Here is a 21,880-nt window from a genome sequence, read left to right on the forward strand (position 1 = left end):
GTTGACTTATTTGCTGCATAACACAACCATGTATAACATCCAAAGTGATTAGAGTTGTCACAGATAACAAGGTTTTCTCTTCCTTTACTTCAATTTTCCTCCCACTGCTAGTTTGGGACAAACCCTTACAAGATCCCACTTAGGATGTTTGAGGCATTTGCAAAATACTCGAGGTGTTTTTTCCTGCTACCACCTCTAATTGCAAGCAGTGAATTTGGAATTGCTTGTGCTGAATAAAAATGAAAACATGGTATTCTGCACACAGAAAGATTGGCAGTCTCATCATCAAGAGCACAGACAGTCAGAAGTATTAATTTACATTCTGCAGACAATATATTATATCCTAAACAACTTCTCTGGTACCTATCATGAAATCCATTTTACAAAAGCATATACAAGTCAGCTGGTTTGCTAGAACACTTGGGTACTTTTGAAATATGCAACCTTGTATGAAATTGTAAGTAAAAAATAAATACAGTGCATGTATAAGGAGCACTCATCAGGTCACTCAGCTGACCAACACTTTTCTCCTGGTGAGTATTTCACTATTACAAGAGTATTATACCCTTATCTGTTCAAAATGGCTTGTTAGCATCAGTCACACAATTCAGCATCAGTGATGCTATCTCAGTAAACCTTACTTTCCTGTATTTTAAGTATTTGAGTCACTGCCATGGTTTCAGTGGCATATTTGCTTACAGCAATAAAAAAAAAGGGCTGAAATTACCTGTGAGAGGAAATAAGTAATTAAATTAAGGGAGAGTTGCTGTCAGTTAAATGAGTTCACACCCAATTACTATTCACACCTTGTCAATGAATGGACCAGAGAAAGCACAAAGACTTTTCCTGGGAGTTAGGTTAGTACTGTACCTCACAGGACAGACCAGAATAACCCAATGGGCAGTCACATTTCTCTATCAAGTGAGCCTGAGGAGCCATCCCGGACACAGGGCTGCCTTCAGCAACTTCCAAAGAGATCTCAGAAATCCTGGAAAAAAGAGCAAACACCTCCAATGAGATTAGTCAAGGACTCACCCAAACCCACTTACTTCACAGTCAGCTGGCACAGGAGGAAACAGTCTCATTTAGCTGTTTGTAGGATTCTTATCTACAGCAGACAACACTGGTTTTTTGCATCTCCCAAGAAACCACAAAGTTAACACCACCTCTGGTCTCATTTTCTAGTTGTAGGCAACTAAATAACTAACTAAATCTCCAGCATGATTCTATCTCTTTTCAGCCAAACTAGTAAAAGTTAACATACAAAAATTCATATCTGGTTTTTCATTTGTAGGGACTCATTAAGAAATTGATGACTCTCAGGGGTATGGCACTAAAACTGTCCTCTTAATGAGCTTCTCATGAGGCAACTATTTAAAAAATAAAATAAAATCTATCCTAATAATATCCTTGCCTCCCAACCACTCCTAGTCTTTCCAGCATGACCTGCTAAATAGGGCTGATACATCATGGACAAAGAAAACAAATATAAAATCTTATGAAATACACTTAATCCTCGTGTATCAGAATGCTTTACTTCTTAAAGTACTTTAAGCTTACTTCTTTATTTTGGGGATTTGTTGGTTTGCTTAAATGAATGCTGTGATCTGGAACACCTATTGCCTCAGAGAAACAAAATGTGCAGAATAGAGTAAATTTTAAAGCTTCAAATATAATGCTAACCTAAGCTAAAATGTCAAAGATTGTCTGACTGGCCAAATAAATGTCAATAATGTGGGTAGAGTCTATTCAGTAAGTGTCTGAGCACAGTGCTAATGGAGAGGAGCTCACAGATCTTCTCACCTCTCCTCATGCTCACAGGCTGTTCAACTTTTCCCAGACCTTGACTCCTGAGGGACTGAGTGGTGCTGTTCTGCTTATGGGCATACAGGTACCAATGTCAGGATGAATGGAGGAAAAGCAAATGCCCAGCACTGAATGAGATGAGAGTTTTGGGACTGAGCTTACAGGACCAGACCCAGATGTCTTTATAACCTTGTGTCAACACAAAAATCCCCAAAGCAATCTACTGACTTAAACCCCATGCTCTCTTCTTACTACCTGAAGAAAGGGGTTCAGTCCAAAAGGGAAACTGAACCAAAAAAAAACAAACCACCCAAAAACAAACAGAAAAACCAAAACCAAGCAAACAAAGCCAGGTCAAAACAGAAGACTGAAAATAAAGAGGGCAAAACCATTAGGATCTGACATGTCAATGAAAAGTAACACTAAAATCTCTGTACATTTAATGGGAAAAGAAAATGCAATCTGCCTCTCCATCATTCTCAAAAGTGAGGGCACAGTTGAAAAACTGTTTACTGTCATAAAGCTGTATTTAGATAACAATACACTCTAGGGCCACAAAGCTGCCTATTGTTTGTGTGAAAATGTTACTTAAGGAAGGTCAGGCTTGGCTGACTTTTGGAAACTGTCTATTAGGCAGCAGCCAAACAACTGCCACCTGATCACTGTTGGGAATATTGAAATAATTTGCAGTGAAATTGAAAGCATACTTCAATTCAAGAAATTTATTATCACAGCCCTGTTGCAAAACAAAATCTAATAAAAGCAATGTTTCCATTTAGAGTGTTGAATGTGAAAATGAGGGCAACAAAATGAACAATACAGGAGAAAAATGTTTCGGTAGGGATTCTGAGCAGAAACCTCTAAATCACTAATAATGCTACAGCTTGGAAGCAGAAACAACATTAGTATTGCTACTAAACTGTTTAGCTAACAGAGTGCTAACACCAGAATGAAGCTATTTTTATGTTCTCAATTGCTGCTGCTACTTTGACTTTATTTTAAAGTGTTTTTCCTGTAGTTTATCACTTACCTGCAGCTTTTAAACTTTGCAATTGAAATTAAAGCACTATTAAAACCTAAAAAACCCCCATAAAAATACTTCACATATATCCTTTCCCCCTCCCATCCACAGATTCTTTAGCTTTATATATCTTTTTCTACTAGGCTCAGTCAAGTGGAAAGAGAAGCTTTACTAGTTTAGAAAAGGGCCCTTATGCGGAAAGCACAACACATTTTATTTAAGCAAATGTTTTATTGTCACTTAATTCAAACATATGTTTAAATTTGAGTACAAATATTGTTCTTTAGAGGGTCTCAGCTTATTTTTAATAAAAGCCTTCAAGTCTTTATGCAAGGTAATATTCCACTAACCTTTAAAAACATTTTTGGGGATTTATATTTTATTCTTACACAAAATTTCCACTGAAATCATTCAAGGTGCTAACTTGAAAAAATAATAATGTATTCCTGCTATATTCTACCTAAAGTCTCAGATGCCATGTGACAAATGTTTACTTTGTAACTAGACAGATCATAGAAATCCATTGTAACATAACCTCCTCCAAAATCAAATACAGAATTATATGCAAGGTTATGACTTCAGATGGAGAGTTACCAGAAAGACCAGATGAACTGTTTGCTAAGCTCTGCTGTCATAAAATGTCACATTCTGAAATGCCATGCTGTAAAAATACATTCTGGTTCTTTAAGTGGCATTTTGCAAACCTGCCTTGGAACTGAAAAGTCCTCCCCTGTTCTGACTGCCTCATGACTGGGCAGCCTTGATAAAATGCTGGTGCAGTGCAGGCCCAGTGCAGGCACAGGAGCCACACACACCTCAGAACAAAATCGGTTTTGCTAATGTTTCAAAATAACTTTCCTTTTGATGCTCCAGCTGAGATAGTACTCAGTTTTTGCTTCCACAACTGAATTAAGATCTGTACTGCTTAGGGAGAAGGGAGAAACATACATGGAACATGAACATGTTTCTCAAATTTTCCACATTGCATTGGGGTTACCTTCATAACTCTTTTCCTGGGAATCCCCTTGCTTGTAATACAATATCCTAAATGGACTATGCCAAAAATAGACCAATGTTAAACACTTATGGCATCTGTTACTAATATTTAGCATCCAGCCAGTGCAAGCTACATGAATACTTTTCTGTAAATTACATACCTTAAAGAGAAATGATAGCAGCAACAATGACAATGTTTTCTGTCACACAGTGCTGTGCAGACCCATGGAATCTGCCCCTACTATTCACCTTCAAACTCCAAAGGCCTTCAAACTCTTAAAAACCTATTTGTACCTTAGAAACCTAGAAACAATTTTATCTTATTATTTCTACGACAGAATCACCAGAAGGACTTCTGGAGACTTTTGGAGTTTATCTCTGCTAATTACCATCCCCTTGCCAATAAATTTTGATTGCGAGGGACATTGTGTATTAATTATTAAAAACTTTGTGCAATAGTCTATGTAAGTTATTCTAGAACATCTCTACCCCCAGCAGTTTATCTTTCATGTCTAATATGGATCTTTCCTGCTGATCTTTAAATTCATGTTTGTTTTTGATTTACCCACCATAGCAACAGAGAACTCATTCTTTCCTTTTTCTCTGTGACAACATTTTAAGCACCTTAAAGCAATTTCTAGTTTCTAAGCATATCTAGTTCTTTATATCTTCTTTCACATGTCATATTTTCTAGCCTGCGATGATGGTCACTGATATCCTCCAAGCACTTTAAGAAGTATTTTCTAAAATTCTATTAACCAGAACTTCACACTTAGGCTTCACTAGTGCTGGGTGGAAACAAAAGAGGTTGTTTTTTTCACTTTGCAGGCCATACCTGTTTATACATCTAGATAGAGAATTAGCATTTCTCAACAACAGTATTGTTACCGAATCATGTTCACCTTGTGATATGCTGTAAACAACAGACTCCTCTTTGAAGAATAGACAACTAAGCAGTTGTTCCTTTTTTGTTCAATTGACTGCTACTTTCACTGTAAATCTTACAGCTGACCTTTAGACTGAAGAGATTTTTGTAATGTTCCTATCATGTTGCTGCCTGATTTTCACTTCAAATTTAGTGTTATCTTATTTCCTTGCATAACTGATTCATTAATAGATTGAACAGAAGATGCTGAATATGACCCTAATATATTTAATTTCCCACTTTAAGGAGAAAATTCCCTCATGTACTAACATCTATATTTATTACATCTACATTATAATTACAGCATCATGCTTTCATAAAGTGGACCTTTATTCAAAAAATACATTTGGTTTGTTTCATAATGTGTGTGCCTACATGTGTTTTCTGTTCTAGAATCCTGAAAATATAGATTCTGCTTGCCTAGTGTGATATAAATCTTCTAGTGCATAAAACTTCCCTCTTCTCTATCTTGAGCTATGCCAAACACAAATTCCGTCTGCTCCTTCTTCTCAGCAATGGCTCAAAGCTGGTGCCATAAATAGAAATTCCGTTGGAAGTAACTGGGAGGACTATGGGATTATCTGACTACTGCACCATTTCAGATCACCACATGAAAGAGTTACCTGCTCTGCCTCATGATATTGCCATGAGTCGCCTTGATGAGAATGTAATGAACATCATACAACACGTTCATGAAATCTTCCCGGGATACAGTCCTACTTGGTCTTGATTCATCTCCATAAGGTTTCCAGGTGAAATCTCCCTGAGATATTGTCCTGTTGAGACCTGGGTTACCATGATAATATTCCCAGGGCCCAGGGTTTCTGCCTCTTTGGTCATCACCATAATATTCCCATTCATGCTGAAAGACAGAAAGACAAAAGACAGATTATTAACAATATTCAAAAGACCCATGTGCTTAAGTTTTGGGCTAAAAAAGCAGATGGAAGTGTTACCTCTGTCATCTCTATCTCATGCCTTGTCAGCTGGCCAATCAGAGGGGCAGCCATATGCCGGACAATAATTCTCGTATTTGTGGGAGGCCCACCTCTTATGATGACTTGTGGGGAGTAAGTAGTAAAACCTGTTTCTTCTCGTGCTTCAAAGTAGATGGCATATTTCAGTTTCCCTCCATAAGCGGTCAGCTAGCAAAGCACAGAAAGAAATCTCATTTTCAGTTAGCTAAAAATAAATTCCTGAGAAGGAGCTAGATGTGCTCTGCACCTATGTGCAGCCTGATGAATGCATGCGTGGTAGAAAATAGCAATTTGTACTTGTGGAACTATCTGGGGACAAGGACTGTGTTCAAAAACACTCATCCACAATTTGTTATTACATTACACTAAAACCAGTATGTTATCTATTTCCTCATATGTGCCTTGGTGCTCCACCAAACCAAGAAATATCAAAAGTGCAAAATAAATTGTCACAGAGGTGCATAACAATATCCAAAAGGATGGTTCTTTCAATCATTTTCTCCCATGTAGTCTACAAATATCACATATCTTTTGCTTAAAAGTGAGAGAAACAAAAAATTGCAAGAGTGTTATATTAAATTTGTGTAGCTTAATTTTTCAAATAACATTTTTATGAGAAAATTTATCCTGTGGAAAAATAGAACATAGATATTTACAGATATTAACACGTAAAATACTGTTTGTGTTACTTATGAATTTCCATAGTAACAGAGCAAATAATTTTTAATAATGGAATAGCATTTACTTTCTTTTGAAGTACCTTCTACTGTGTGAAGACATGCTTATTGGAAAGAAAAAAAGGCACTGAAAAATAATAAAATAAGATTAAAAGGAAAAAAAAGCCACATCAGTATTCAGTGGAGTTTTAGGTTTACCTTTCGTCCCTCAAACTGCTCTGGAAGTCTCCAGTAAACAGGTTCTGACCGAAGATCCTGCATCACCTGTTCTATATTTGCTACTATTTCAGGAGGCTGGAATGCAATCCCTGAAAGAGTGCTACGCTGAAGCTTTTCATCCACCAGTGGCAGAATCATTTGCTCTGGCTTCAAGGTCACCTATGCATATTTGAAAAAATGGAGAAGAAAATTAACTCTGTTTTTCCCCATGAAGTGTTAGTCTTTAAATTCTAGCTCTTTAAAATATTACTTCTAGGTAATTTCATTTCACATCATGAGCAATTTGTCACAAAGCAGTCTTGCTACTCCTTCAGGTATGAACAGTGCTAATAATGACTTTCCCCTTGAGCCTTTCGCACCTTGTCCTCGTGTTAACAAAGAATGTAGCAGCACTGGTTAAAATACTTTAATCAGCAAGTGATTCCATGAATTTTATAGAAGTGATTTTCATAGTGCTATTTTAGTCCCAGGCCTCTTTTGTTCAGATTGTGAGAAATGTTACCTTACAAAGAAGCACTTTCTCACCACTTATAGATCACTGGAGCTGTAAAACACAGTGTCCGATGCCTTGAATATTAGCAATATTCAAGCTAAATGTTCTCCAGGCAATTTGCAGAGAGTAAAGCTTCAGTGAAGGTTTCTGTAACTCTAAATTCAGCTTTATTAAAAAAATACAAGGATGCCACTTATGTGCTTGTAATTTTCTTAGACTGGTTGACAAAGTCTTATTAGCGTTATACTGAAATCGTTATTTTGATCAAAAACTGTAGTAAGAGTCTTAGTAATTCTGTGCCAATGGAAGGATCTCAGCGAATGTGAGATCCTTGAACAGATGCAAAAGGCTGGTATCAATACTGCTTTCTCCCAAAGAGTGAGGAAGACAAAGAAAACAAATACAGGTAACAGTGATACTGTCAACAAATTGGTGATGAGACAGGTGTCAGGTAATGAGGAATCAACCAAACCCTGCACTGTACTTTCAGTATCCTGGTATTTCCATTTATAGGAGATCTATGGACTGATGAGACATGGAAGGACACCTAATATTGCCAGTCCTAAGTGAGATTTAGTGATTTTGTATCACAGCTGTATTTTACTGTTTAATACTTTAGATTCAAAGAAAAGTGTCAACACATTTGAATTTCAGGTCATTCATCAGCCATGCCTTATTGTCATATAAACCAGGATTTACTTGTTTAAACAAATCTAATGCCATTTGAAGCACCTGAGAGTACCCAAAATAGCCACTAGCAGCTGGCAAAAGAGAGTCTCACCTATTTTTCAGTGCTGTATCAATTCTGAAATAGATGAGAGTAACAAATACTACATATGACATGGACATACACTTTTTTAGATATCAGCATAAATACAAAAGGAAATTAATCAAGAGAAACAAAATAATCAGGAGGTTTAAATTTTTTCTGCTTTGTGCTGCCACAAAGGTCAAAGCACAATTATCCAGAACTGTTGCTGTTATGGAACTTGATTAAATTTTACAAATTGTCAGCCTTCTACAGCCTTTCATCTCCAGTCTAGCAGCATATGATGGGCAAAACTGAAATAATGAGAAAAACTGGGTCAGATCATAATAAATCACTTCATCCACAGGGAAGGGAAAGAGGTGCTACGGGATTGAAAAGTGAAGGGGAGAATAAGTGCTATCCATATAACATTAAGCAAGAGAGATTAACTTGATTTCAGCCTAAAGTATCCTTATCTAACTGATGCTCGTACACGACTAGTCTGGGGCTTTGGCTGATTTGCATTAGGCAGACATTCCTTCTATGGTTGGCATTCTTTCAAGCAGGGATATGACTGCCCATACATGGGGAAAGAATGAATATTTTTCCTTTAGAAATCTCTCCTCCAGAACGCAACAGAGGAGCTGGCATGGCAGCTGTCTCAATGTGTATTTTGTGTTTGTTGTACAGATAAATGGAGACATCCAGTCTGCCTTATTTATCAGTCCAGCATAGGTCTCAAGGCCCTCTTCCACAAACAGGTGTAGAGCTCTTTGTTTGCTCTGATGGATTATACGTCTCTGTGCTTGAATTTAAATATAGCTTCAATAAGCTCTTTTTAAAAAATGAAAGAAAACCCCACCAAAACAACAAAGCCAACAAGGAAAATCAACAGATTAACTGAACTATGGGAAATTTATGGTGGACAACAAGCACCTGTGACCCTTGAATACACCTGGGTAAACTGTGTATCACGTACCAGGGATTATGTTGCAATGCATTAGACTGCATAATTTCCCCACATGACCAGATTGCCCTTTCTTGGGGTTTAATAGCTTTTCATTGGCTGGATGTCAGCTATCCTATCACTCATTTCCTATCTACTTATTTTCTTTTAATGTCCTGACCCTGATTGTCTAATGGAACATACCGCTCTCACCACTCCTCAAAGCATGAAGAGGAAAGCGATTGCTTAAATGTTTGGCCATTTTCTAGCTACCTCTCAGAGCCTGACTAAAAGGTGCCAGCAGGAAACAACATTATCGCATTACATGGCTCAGCAGTTTCCTACTCACCCACACGCGGCTCAGCCCCCTTGCCTCGCTGCACTGTGCAGTCAGGCCAAAGCAATAGCAACTGCTGCAGCCAAGTGGGTTTCTGGCAGAGAGACCAAATGTACCAGACTTGCACCTGTCACAGTGGACACCTTCCACGTTAACCTGGAAGAGAGAGAGAGAGTATTTTTAAAAGGGAAAAAGTAATCAAGTTTTATTTCAAGGTAGCGATAGAAACAGAAAATCCTACTGTAATGATAATAACAGGGTGCAGCAAGAAATAATAATAAGCTTTAGGAAATATTCAAGGAGCTCTCCAGGTTCTTATCACGTGTGTATGCAAACATATGTAATTAATGTAATTAAAGCATTTGCATTTGTATCCACTGAGTAGCTATGAGCAATAGCTGCTGGCTTCACCGTGCAAGTTGTAAGCACAGAAAAATTAAATGGCACTTTGGGCATGACATGCTTAATAACTGATTGATAAGATAAGAAAAATAAGTTGTTCTGAAATTGCCCATGTTAATCAAGCCTTCTGTTTAATAGGAATTAGCATTGACATGTTCAGATATTTAAGGTACAGCACTAAATGTTCTTGCTGAGAAACGTATTTTAATGGAAATTCTGAAGAGAAAAGCTTTCCCTTTTTCATGATTGTTTTCCACATCATTGAACAGTATTAACAAGGCTGAAATGTTTCACTGTTGTAATGTCAAGGCTTTTATTTTCATTTTTCAATTAGTCCAAATAAAAAGCTATTCCAGATAGGGCAGATACACAATAATTTATGCAGAGCCTTTTAAAACCATTTTCATACTGAGACCAAGGTATTAAAAAGAAAAATAGTCACCAATATGAAAACACTCGGTTGGCTTTTTCTCCCCACACACCCTTTCTGTTCTCTTGATACTAGTGTGAAGAAGCCAATTAAAAAAAAAAAAAAAACACAAAAAAAACCAATAAAACCAACTTTCCAAAGCTTATACAAGAAATCAACATTATCTCTCAGGATTTACCAGCTTTAACCCTCATTTCCACATGTTCTATCAAGAAATGTGTGTACACTGTATTTAGCTTAGATTTTGCTGCTTTTTGTCAGGGTTTACAGTGAGGTTCCTGAGCCTTTGAGAGCTCATTTCAGCAGCTGTAACAGCAGGTTTAAATGGGATCTATTATCATTTTATAAAAATCTAGTTTCTTCAATATACAACTCTTTCAATAAAAGTTACACAAAAGATTAACCAACCCTAGATTTCAATTTAACCTTAGGTTAAAATTCTGGGGGGAGGAAAAATGCTTACTTAATTCAGTATTATTTGTCCATTTTCTCTCATAAATAGCGATTTCTACTTGCTTTGAATTTTTTTCATGTCACTTGCACTTCTTTATCATTAATCACCACCTAAAGATACACTGTTTATTTGCACTCAGAGAGACAGAAGCAACTGTGTTATTAGCCTTGAAAGAATCAACAAAGAAATGTAAAATGCCGTGAACCCCCACATTTTCTACTTAGTGCTTACAAGAACCACCAGAAAAACTACAACCCAGCAAAGTTGTGGAATCTCCTTTTCTGGAGATAGCAGTCTGGACACAGCCCTGAGTCACATGCTCGAGGGGACCCTGCTTGAGCAGGGGAGTTGGACTAGATGAGCTCCAGTGACCCCTTCCCACATGACCAATTCTGTGACTTGCTGGACCTAACCCAGAAATGGGGCACTGAGTTGGTTAGAGGGGCTGCTGCTTATCCTGGATCAAGAGAGGCTGAAAGAACTGAGATACCTCCATTTCTGCATTTCAGAGGCTGGCACAGGGCAAATAGCACTGAGTTTTATTCAGGCAGTCCATGTGGTCAACTCACTTCCATTTTCTTACAGTGTCATTGTCAAATGAATCAGTACTTGTGAAATAGCACATTATGTTTCCTGTTCAAATATACCATAAAAATGGGAGGATGGCCAAGCAGTTTGCACAAAGAGGCTGTGAAATCTCTCCCCATGCTTGGAAGTACTGCCTCAGCAGTGTCTTTCAGACAAGGTGCTGAACTAGATGACCTCCATAGGTCACTTCCAACCTAATTTGTTCTACAGTTCTGTGTCTTGAAACTCAGAATTAAGTGACTGTTGCCCATTTAACAAAATAATTACCTGGCTATTCAATTATTTGAATTCATCCTTCCATTTTACTATCTCATTGTGTCAATACAGACCTAAAGAAGGAGAATGAATCTAAATCCAGAAAGAATCTCTAGGGGTCACTTTTAAAAACCTCCCCCTAGAAGCACAACTATCACCAATACTAGGTCACATTACCCATGCCTCTTTCTAGCCAGTTCTTGAAAATCTCCTAGAATGGCCATTTCACATGTTTCTGTATAATGTGTACCACTACAGCATAATACTCTTTTTTTATTTTCCTCATGCCCAACCCAAAATTTCCAAGCTCCCTTTGGCAGCTGTTGTCCCTTGTTACATCTTCTGCCATCATCAGAAAGGACTTTATTCCATCAGCTACTCTTTGGAGTGGTTGTAATTGCATTTCCTCTTATTAGCCTCTTTTTTTAGCCTCTAAGAGAGAGCCCAGCTCTCTCAGTACATCCCCACAGATTATTTGCTGTGAGACTCTTCTCTGGATCCTCTTCAATTTCTCAACAACACTTTCAAATCAAGCTCTAAAATTGGACATCATTTCCAAATGCAGTCTTACCAGCACCAACTATAGTAAAACTAGAGTACTGAGTAGATAAAGCCTTCCCCTGCTTACCATGCTCTTTGTGATGTCCTTCCTTGCAGCTGCATTGGCCACTGTGCTCACTGCATCCAGATCAGTGGGCAGCTTGCCTTATTTACCATGAGACTGTACGGTTGGTTTATATCCTGTGTTTTCCAGCAGGATTGCCACTCAGGCTTCTTCCTTTCAAACTGTACTGTGGATTCAGTTTCCTGAGGTCATTCCACTCCAATTAACGACCTTTCTATTTTCCCAGTCATCAGGCTTTTCAAGAACTCTCTAGACAGTAATTCTACCGTTCAGCATGTCAACCTCAACCTCGTCCACGTCAGCAGTATTTTCAAATGTGCTGACCATGAATTCTGTCATCTGTGTCGCTGAGGAAGGTATTGACTCTGGGATAATCTGCTTGCTGGCTACCAACTGCATATCAAACCACCAATTAGTGCCCTGTAAGCTCAGCAATCCAGCCAACTCTCAAACAACCTAAGTGTGCTGTTCTACCAATCACAATTCCAAATAAGAATGTTGCAGATGACAATGCCAAAAGTCTTTGCTTTAATGATCCTGAATTGCATGAAGTCTACCCTGAACAGGTACTATTGCAGTGAATTCTCCTCATGAAATGATGAATATTGACTCCATTTAAGTCAATGTACTTTGAATCAGCACTGTGGCATACTGTGTTTCTGATGCGTTTGCTTTTATTGTGCCCAGAATCTGAACAAGAATTGTATTGTGGGGATGAACTGGCAACAGTTCTGTAAGAATAGACAGAAATAGAAATTGAGGAAAAAGAGGAGGCTAAGGATCTTCCTAGGAGGATGCTATACTGGCAAGTGTCAGTATGTGGTAAAGCAACTGATAAACCCTGAAGTGTTTCTTTACGTTGGACTCCTCCCACATCAGTTGCAAATGCACTATGAAAACCAAGGAGATTGTTCTGCATGTACTGTTTGAACAAGTAAGGGCAAGTGCCAATGAAATCTGAAATAAATTTCTCAGCAGTTATAAGATGAGTTTACAACCTTCATTTTCTTACCTTGCAGCTGCATTGGCCAGAATGATCAACGCATGAGCACCTCCCCTCTGCATCACAGCTCTGTGGATCTGTCCCAGCCAGGAAGCACTGACAAGCCACACAATGGGGATAATTCCAGTAGCCCAACCTGCACTCAGTGCACTTCTCCCCAGAGAATTCAGGGCGGCAGAAGCAACAGCCTGTATTTAAGTCACACTGAGAACTTAGGGCTCCAATGGGGCTGCACTCACAGGGCTGAAAAGGAGAGAAACAAGGCAATTGTAATTGTGCTTCTGAAAAAAACAAAACCAAAACCCAACCAAAAAGCAACTCACCTCTTTTAAGTATCTATAAATAAAATACAGCAGTGAATATCCACTGTCTAAAAATAACATATTTAAATTATAAGGCCAGTAATGTATTTTTATTCAACATGAGTCAAGCATTTACACTAAATACATTCACAACACTGGTGGGATTGTTTTCTATAGATATTACTGTATATAAGTTAGGCATCGAAAAGAAATAAACCCAAAAGGGTCAAGGATATTGGAATACTTTGTGGACAAAATTAACTCAGAAACTACAAGCACTCTCTAAGAAGTATTTTGTATGTAAATTCTCTGCAGGCATGCTCAGAACACTTTCCTAAAACTGGAACTCCTCAGGAGCAATGGGTTCAGTGGTTCCAGAGGAATCTAGTTCAATGTCTATTACTCATCTGTCAGACAGGTAACTATCCTCTTTCTACAAACAAGACTCCTACTCCTAGATGACCGTAATTTACACAGTAAGGGCTAGAGATTTAGTCATGTGAAATATCTGGAAGTAAACTTCCTCACAGAATAAGACTTTCACAGGCAAGTGAGGATAGAAATAGGTGACTTTCCAGGGTGTCTAGAAATTGAATACAAAAGTAGCAGGGAAAACTGCAGATTTCTAAAGAACAGAAGAATCCCTCAGTGCTATTACTGTGGTAGCACTGCACAGTTAATACAAGACATTGGCTGTAATCACTGATGTGACCAGAATATCATATGGAGTAGTTCAGCTTACAGCAAAAAACTCAGTACCAGCAGTACAGGTTACCACAGTAACTGACATGGATAGACTTGCTAAAATTACAGACACAAAGCTGAAAAAATAGAGGAAGAAAATGTGGATTCAGTTTCTAAGCAAAACTGTTTATTACATGACTGCTTAGACCACATTTCCTCTGATCTGAAAACACCACTTATAAAGAAGGTGAATATATACAGGAAATACACAGTCTGCAAGATGACTACCTAGCCTAAAAAAATAAAACTTTCTGACAGAAAGAACTTTATTCCACAAGATGCATTTGACCACAAAGCTGAGAAAGTGCATTGTTCACCATTGTCTGAAGTATCTTGGTCTGCAATATCGAAACCTAAATTACAATCAGATGCTATGTGTGGTTTATGCAGTTTTCTACAATGCTCTCTATGTCAGACTTAAAACAGCCTTGGATTGGAAATCTTTTATAAAGACTGCAAAGCAGGAGATTCACATCTCACTTTGCAGAAATTAGCAGCAACATACTGAAAGAGATGTGGGCTGATAGATCATCATTAATTTAGATGGTGCCATGGAACTGTCATACTAATGTGCTCACATAAAAGACAATCAGAGAATATACTCCAGAGCTCAAACAGAGGTCTTCAACCTCATTAGGCTGGTTTCAGAAGCCAAGAGTCTATATCACAGCAGCACTGCAGAGGTTTCACAGGAGTTTTACATACATACAAAAAAGAAATCATTCTTGTCAATTGCTTTGCAGCCTGAGCTACATGACTAACAGCCTTTTAAGAACAAGTATTAATGGTGTATGACTATGCTCCAAAAAGATATCATTTTCTGGAGTAATTGTAGCAGTACTATTAAATCCCTTATCATCAATGAGCACACCAGGGAGGAAGAAGGCATTTGAACTTTCCATGATGTCCACTGTCACCAGTTTTCAACCTTAACTGAACACTGTGCCACTTAACTCAAGGACATTAACAACAGCTTTCACAGCCTCCTTGTTATTCTATCATTGTTTTCCTATTTCTTCTCCCTTCTCTTCAGGTATTTTAACTCTGTGTCAATTATTGGAATAAGAAGGATTTAAAGGCTAATGATAAGGTTTATTTTCCCTTTAAGAACAGGGGAATAAAGTGCAATTTAAACTAAGGTGGATGTTACTTTTCTTTTCTCCTTGCTGTCTTTTATGCACAAATTGAAACCTTTCCCAAGCAAACTTTGAGTACAAATTCCCAGTGGTGTCACCATTAAGGCCAAAGAAAATTTGTTCCCCAAAAGCACTGCTGATTACCTATAAATACACATCTACATACCTCATTCAATACTCTGGTAATCTCAATCATATAAAACACAGCTATAATAAAATAAAATCAGGCTCAAGCAGGACCCTGACTCAGTGTGACAGCAGAACCAACAGGGTGTTTTGTGTTACAGGCTGTATACCTGAGACAGAGGAGCTGTAGTGCAGCAGCAGTAACAAATTGCCAACATTTACACCAGTCTTGCACCAAAACTTGCAATATGGAGATGAACCACAATTTACAAGCCAAAAACTGTGTTCCAGCTATAAATTACTGTGAAAGAGACAACACACATAGAGAAAATAGAAATCCACTCACCTTGCAGCCACTGACAATGTTATGGCCCCAGTGATTTGGTGCACATTTGTCACACATCTCTCCAACAGTATTGGGAGGGCAGATACAGCGTCCACTGACAGGATCACAGTTATTGCCAAAACGTGAACACTCGCAGGCTTCATGGGAGACAGAAGAAAATAAAGCTGATGAAAAGTTATCCCTTTATCTGACACCTGGAGAGCAGGCCCTAACGGGGTTAGGATCATTCTTTCACTGTACAGTGGACTCAGTTATCTGTGGACACGATGGGGCAGAAAATGTAGACAAACCATGAGAAACCAAAACCAGTAGCAGAGAAACACAGGTTAACTGTGGTTGAAGTAGCTGCAATGAGAAGAGAATGGGGAAAAATACAGGCACCAACTGCAGAAGTTCAGACTTCTGAGATGGTGCACTCTTTGCGATGTAACTGCAGGATGCTGCTATACAATTTCTGGGCCCATGCTGTCTCGTCTAAGAGGCCACCTGAGGGTCTCCGAGCCGTCTATGCAGGGAACTTGCAGCCTATTTAACCTCTTATACCAAATTGAGAAACACCTTCTGAAATTTCTGCTGCTCTAAAGAGACCTTCCTTAAAGGGCAAAAAAGGTGTTTAGGTTTCTTTTTCCCTTTCTATTCCTTCTTTTTCAGCTTACATATCGTCTGCCTTGGGAGAACATCAACAAACTGATGTTTCCTCTCCATGGGAAACTGGAATTCTTTGCAGATTATACCAAATTAAAAATACTTCAGGTTTGGAAGTGCTTCCAGAAGTAAACAACTCATTGGTGGCAAATACAGATTCAAGGTGTGTAAGTGACAAGTAGTTAAGGGGCACAAGACACACAAGTGATTGCAAGAGCAGAACCGGTGTGTGTTGTTTTCACACCCACCATCCACATAACCCATGAGGTCAGAGAAAAGCACCATAAGCAAACTGACTCTCTGCATCATAACCTGTTCCTCAGGGTGTTTAAAGGGCAGCGTAACTTTGTTACTGAGGGTTTAATTTATGTTCATTGCCTTTACTGCGAAATACTTCAATTCAGACTGAAACCAGAAAACAAGGGATGTGCAAAGATAGAACTCCTATCTATAGTTCAAATAAGAATTGACCTTTTTTTTTTCCCACCAATGCCTTCAAGATAAGAAAATTGATGCAAAGAAGATAGCAAGTTTTGCCTCATGGCAGGAACACAATGTGCTGCATGCTATTTAAAATATTTTCACACACTGTAGCTTGAAGTTTCAGAATGCATCTCATTGGGAAACTGAGGCTTTCAGTTGTGACAGCTCATTTATGGGTTTACAGGTCTTGCACAGAATTGGCTAAAAAGGCACAGAGGGGAAGCAGATATTCAAATGTTTTTCCTATTTTTACTTTTGTAATTATTTTTCAAAATAAGAGGGAAAAAATACAACACAACTGTTGCAAGCAATAGTGAAATAGAAGCCACTTTTGTATCTCTGCTGATAGAATGTCAACACTGACGGTGCTTTCAGAAGGTTTTTAGGCTTTATAGATTTATATTGCACAAGAAAAAAATCAAATTATATTCCTTTTGGATAAATTATAGATAAAAGAGGTCAAATATTTTATTTGATACTTAACAGTCACAATGAAATTAATTTTTCTGTACTTTTGCTTCCAGCATGATTTGATATACTTCTATTAAATTTCTGATTTTCTTCGTGATTCATAATTTAATTCTTTTTTTTTGTCATTTGAAGGAATACATAAGAAGCCTACTGAAAATAAATGTGGAAAAATGAGCACATTGAAGACAGAATTCCTGTCCACCTGTTGTATTAATTTTGGAACTTTCAAAATTCTGAGTTTTCTCAACATCTATAGGTGCTGCTGTTGCTTTAAATGTTTGATGACCACGTGCCAATACATTTATATTTAAAATGTTACTTGAATCTATAGTGTTTTACCATTTCATTGCTGTTTCTTAAACCCTGTAATTTTAAACTTTGCCAAGAGAGCAATTAAAATTTTAATATGCAATTTCATTAATAGCCCTCTCATTTTCCTTCCCCAACTGTAGTTATGAACATTTTGTTGTGTTTCACAATGGTGATGTGCTTTTAACTGGTGGAATGTTAGAATAAGATGCTAATCATAAATGACAGATTTTTTTTCCCTTCATTTAATTGCTAAAGGTTTTAGGACTGCAGTTATCATTTGCATTTTATTTCAAGCTCTCTCATCAGTGAGCCTGGGAACAATCTCTCCCTTTTCCAAGGTGCGTATGTATCTGAACTTTTCAAACCTCTAGGTGTTTTTGAAACCTTCATTCTCATGGGAGATAACACCATAGAGCCAACATTTTCAAACATAATCTATAATCCAGCCTGTTTTAAGGTTTATCCACACTACAGGTGAAACTAAATTCTGCTGAGCAAATATGGGTCTCAAGGCCTTGATGCTCCTTCCATTAAAAAAAAAGAGCAAGAAAAGGCAGAAAGCTAAACTTGTTACTTGTGCTGCCCTTCTGGATAGGAAAGGAGCAAGAATGGATTATGAGACATTGTGATTTCTGCTTCTGGAAAGAATCTACTTTATACCTAAAGAAAAATAAAAGCATTCTGGCACCCCAGCAGTCAGTCACACTAGACAACTATCTATGTGTCCTGTGATCACACATAAATGAGTCTCTGAGACTTTAAAAACACATTTCTATCAGAAAAGATGGATATTTCCCTGTGAAGAAACCTATTGATTGGGTTCTTTTTGATTTAGCAGTCTGCACTACTTCAAGGATAGGAAGCATTCATTTCAGTCTTTGACCTGATTTCCAAAAGGAAAAAAAATAAAGGTAAAGAGGTGTCTGGATATATTTATGTCTAATGCTGGAGTTTCAGCATATAGAAAAGGAGATTTTCCATGTGTTTACACAAGGGATATAGCAGATAGTTTTACTTAAAGATCTTCTTGTACACATAAAGTTCAAGTAAGCAATTAAATATTACTGTGCAGGAAAGGATTGTGGTAATTAAAGAGGATCAACCATATGAGAACAATGAAAAGGTTTGGGATAAAACTAGAAGCAAAAGGAGTTTGTGTTTTTGTTGTTTTCCTTTTACATCCCTACAAGTTTATGTGATTTGACAAAAAAATTTAATCAGAGTTCTATGATACTCTTAACTAAATTATAGGAACTTCGTGGAGTTTTTTTGGCAGACACTACATGGAGTAAATGACATTCCTGTTCCTTCTAAATAAAATAAAATTCATAAAATCTTCATAAAATATAAGAAATGTCTTGGGTCTTTCATTCTTGCCCATCATCACCCTTGTCAAGTGAATGATGCACAAGGCTGTCTATAAGCGCCTGGTCAGGAAAATTTGTTATGTAATCCAAAATTAGCCAAACTAGAATTTTAGGAATAAATACATAAATATATAAAAAAATCAATCTGTGCTTGGGTGGAAAACATTTACATACGGGTACAGCCTCCTTCTTCGAAGTTGTAAAACCCATGTGCACAGCGGTCACACTTCTTCCCTGTCACTCCGGGCTGGCAATAGCACTGTCCGTCCCCATCGCAATCAAAGGACTTGGAACCAAAGGAGTTGCAGTTGCAGGGAACACATCCTCTGGAAGACTGCAAGCCAAATGTTCCAGGCTGCCACAGAGTGAAGAGCAGTTAGCACATGGAATGATTACCAGGAGAAAAGAGGAAAAGCTGAGGGTGTAGGGAGATCAGGGTTGCTCTTTCCTCTTCCTCACTGAAATACTGCTTTTACCAGGTTAAATTGTAGTGGTAACACCCTGGAGCAAGGACACGAAATGCTCTACACTGCTGAGAAAGAATAAAGATTTCAGAATGTTATCTGATGTTGTAATGAATGTTCTGCAATGTAACATCTTTCTTATGAGGCTGTTTGCCTAAGTACAGCTCTCACTTGGAATGGAAGGTATGTCAACACATCAATACATACAAAATACATACCCCATCTCTGGTTGTAAGGCTATGTCAGGCAAGAGTTTGTTGCTACGAGAGTGCATTCAAATTCTTAGCTATAAATGGCGATCAATTCAAATGGAAAGCCTCTGAATTACATTTTATCTCCTCTGAACAAAGGCAATATCTGTATACAGTAACTTAAGGGCAATTCTTTAGAATGATATATAGGAATAACTTTAGAAGAACATAGAGATAGTGTATTTGTGTACAATACAAAGAAATAAGGGGGATTTTTTTTAAGATAAAAAAACTCTGTCTTTGGATTATGCCTCTGGTTCTCTTCTATTTTCTTTTCTTTCTTTTTCGCAGTAATCAATATAAAGTTTCTACAGAACCAGAGTAGATGTTATCAACTCTAGTAAGAAGTTTCCTCCTTAACTTCACTAGTGAAATGCAAAAAGTAAAGAAGGGAAGACACACACTCATTTCTATACTGCAGATACAGAGTTCTGCACAAAGTTTTCAAGCAGAAGACCTTGTGAGATTACTGCATCAACCAACAGAGGCTCCTTGGAACAAACCAGATGATATTCAAATGACAAACTCAGTCTTGAGCTAGAGTGTTTTAAAATGGGAGTACTTCTCTACCTGTTTTTCGGGCATGATGATTTTCAGTGTACACTGAAACCCAAATCATATTAATAACTTCATTTGAAATTGAAATTACAACATTAATAATAAAATCTATCAGAGAGTTTGATAGAAAATCAGAATGTTAAAAATGAGATACTAAAATGATCACTGCTAATGAATATAAATGGAACAACGTGAAAAATATTTAATTTATAATGTGCTACTTTGGGATTCAGGCATGAAGTGTTAAATTTTTACCAACAATAAACCAGTAGATCTTCAAATCAATGGAGCTGTGCTGGCTTTGACTATGGCAGTGATTGTGCCTCTGTACTAAGCACTAGTGCTGTGTCCAGTTCTGGGCCACTTCCAGGAAGAAAAGATATTGAAGTGCTGGAGTCTGTCCAGAGAAGGGCAATGGAGCTGGTGAAGGGTCTGGAGCACAAGTTTTATGAGGAATGACTGAGGGAGCTGGGGGTGTTTAGACTGGAGAAGAGGAGGCTCAGGGGGAAACTCTTCTCTCTACAAATCCTTGAAAGGAGCTGTAGCCAGGTGAGAATCCCTCTCCTCCCAGGGAACCAGCAACAAGACAAGAGAACATGGCCTCAGCCAGTGCCAGGGGATGCTCAGTTTAGAAAACAGGAACAATTTCTTTACTGAAAGGGTGGTCAGCTATTGGAGAAGGCTATCTCCACCACCAAAGGGTAGTGGAGAAGTCATTCAAGAAATGACTGGACATGGCACTTAGTACCATGGTCTAGTTGACCATGGTCAACTAGACAAAGTGGTGATCAGTCAAAGGTTGGACTCAATAAACTTGGAAGTCCTCAACCTTAATGATTTTATGACTACTATTTTATATGGATTTGTTCTACAGTAGAACCCCTAACTAACATTTTGTATTGGTGAATTCTCTGAAACTTCAGAAGCTTTCCATGGAAAAGTCCTGAAATCTGATCTCTGAGGTTAATACAGGAGTTCTCCACTCAGACAGAGAATTTGCTGATAGGTGTCAGAATACAGGACCACATCTATGGTCAGAATTTGGCCTGGAAATTGTACAAACCTAAGCATATACTTGATTATACACATAATAAAGAATTACACTGATTTTCATTTCCAAACTCGAATTGAAATGTTTTGCAAATTTCATACTTCTGACAAAACATGGCGTATCAGAGAGAAAGAGGTAGTCAAACTCATTTAATTAAACTCAAGGTTCAAATAAAATACTTTACTATCTCTATAGATTTCTTTTACATAGGGAGAAACATAGAAATGTGAATACATACAATCTCAGGACAGACATTCAGATTCATGCAGTGAAGTAACCAATGCACAGCATGCATCTCAGTTCTCAAGATAAAGTTTACTAGGATCTAATAAATTCTGTTTATATGGGCAACAGTCAGAAAAAGTCTGATATCAGCACTCCACACTGTGTTAAAATGGACCACCACCATGCTGGGTTGCGTTCTGCGAGGAGGGCTGCACACAGTGTCATTTTGGTCAGTCATGCAAACTTTAACCTCAAGTTAAAGTTCTCAGCAAAGTTTGCTTACCCACAGAAATTCTAAGAATCACATTTACTGAACAAGGGATAAGATCCTAGACTACAATTAGGAAATACACTGAACTTTCTGAATATGTCATTATATCGTGTCTCCATCAGTTACTGTGTGGGCAACACAGTAATCTAAGACATTTTTAATTGGAAAAAACTAATTTCTCCAAGAAAGTCTATATGAACAAATACAGCATGGGTCCCCAAGTCAA

The 21,880-nt window shown here is 37.8% G+C and overlaps 1 protein-coding gene across 1 annotated transcript in view; it reads right to left on the reverse strand.

Annotated features, from left to right (window-relative positions):
- The window catches only part of LAMA2 (laminin subunit alpha 2), a 335,919-nt gene that overhangs the window by 97,200 nt on the left and 216,839 nt on the right, over positions 1–21,880 (reverse strand). The window contains exons 21-28 of the mRNA XM_058802519.1: positions 19,009–19,189; positions 15,557–15,693; positions 12,912–13,145; positions 9,158–9,301; positions 6,601–6,780; positions 5,705–5,893; positions 5,372–5,610; positions 871–988 (exon numbers count right to left, since the gene is read on the reverse strand). Of these exons, the coding sequence (XP_058658502.1) occupies positions 871–988; positions 5,372–5,610; positions 5,705–5,893; positions 6,601–6,780; positions 9,158–9,301; positions 12,912–13,145; positions 15,557–15,693; positions 19,009–19,189 (1,422 nt within the window). The remainder of the gene's footprint in view (positions 1–870; positions 989–5,371; positions 5,611–5,704; positions 5,894–6,600; positions 6,781–9,157; positions 9,302–12,911; positions 13,146–15,556; positions 15,694–19,008; positions 19,190–21,880) is intronic.

The sequence above is a fragment of the Ammospiza caudacuta genome, chromosome 3, assembly GCF_027887145.1.
Source record: "Ammospiza caudacuta isolate bAmmCau1 chromosome 3, bAmmCau1.pri, whole genome shotgun sequence".
NCBI lineage: Eukaryota > Metazoa > Chordata > Aves > Passeriformes > Passerellidae > Ammospiza > Ammospiza caudacuta.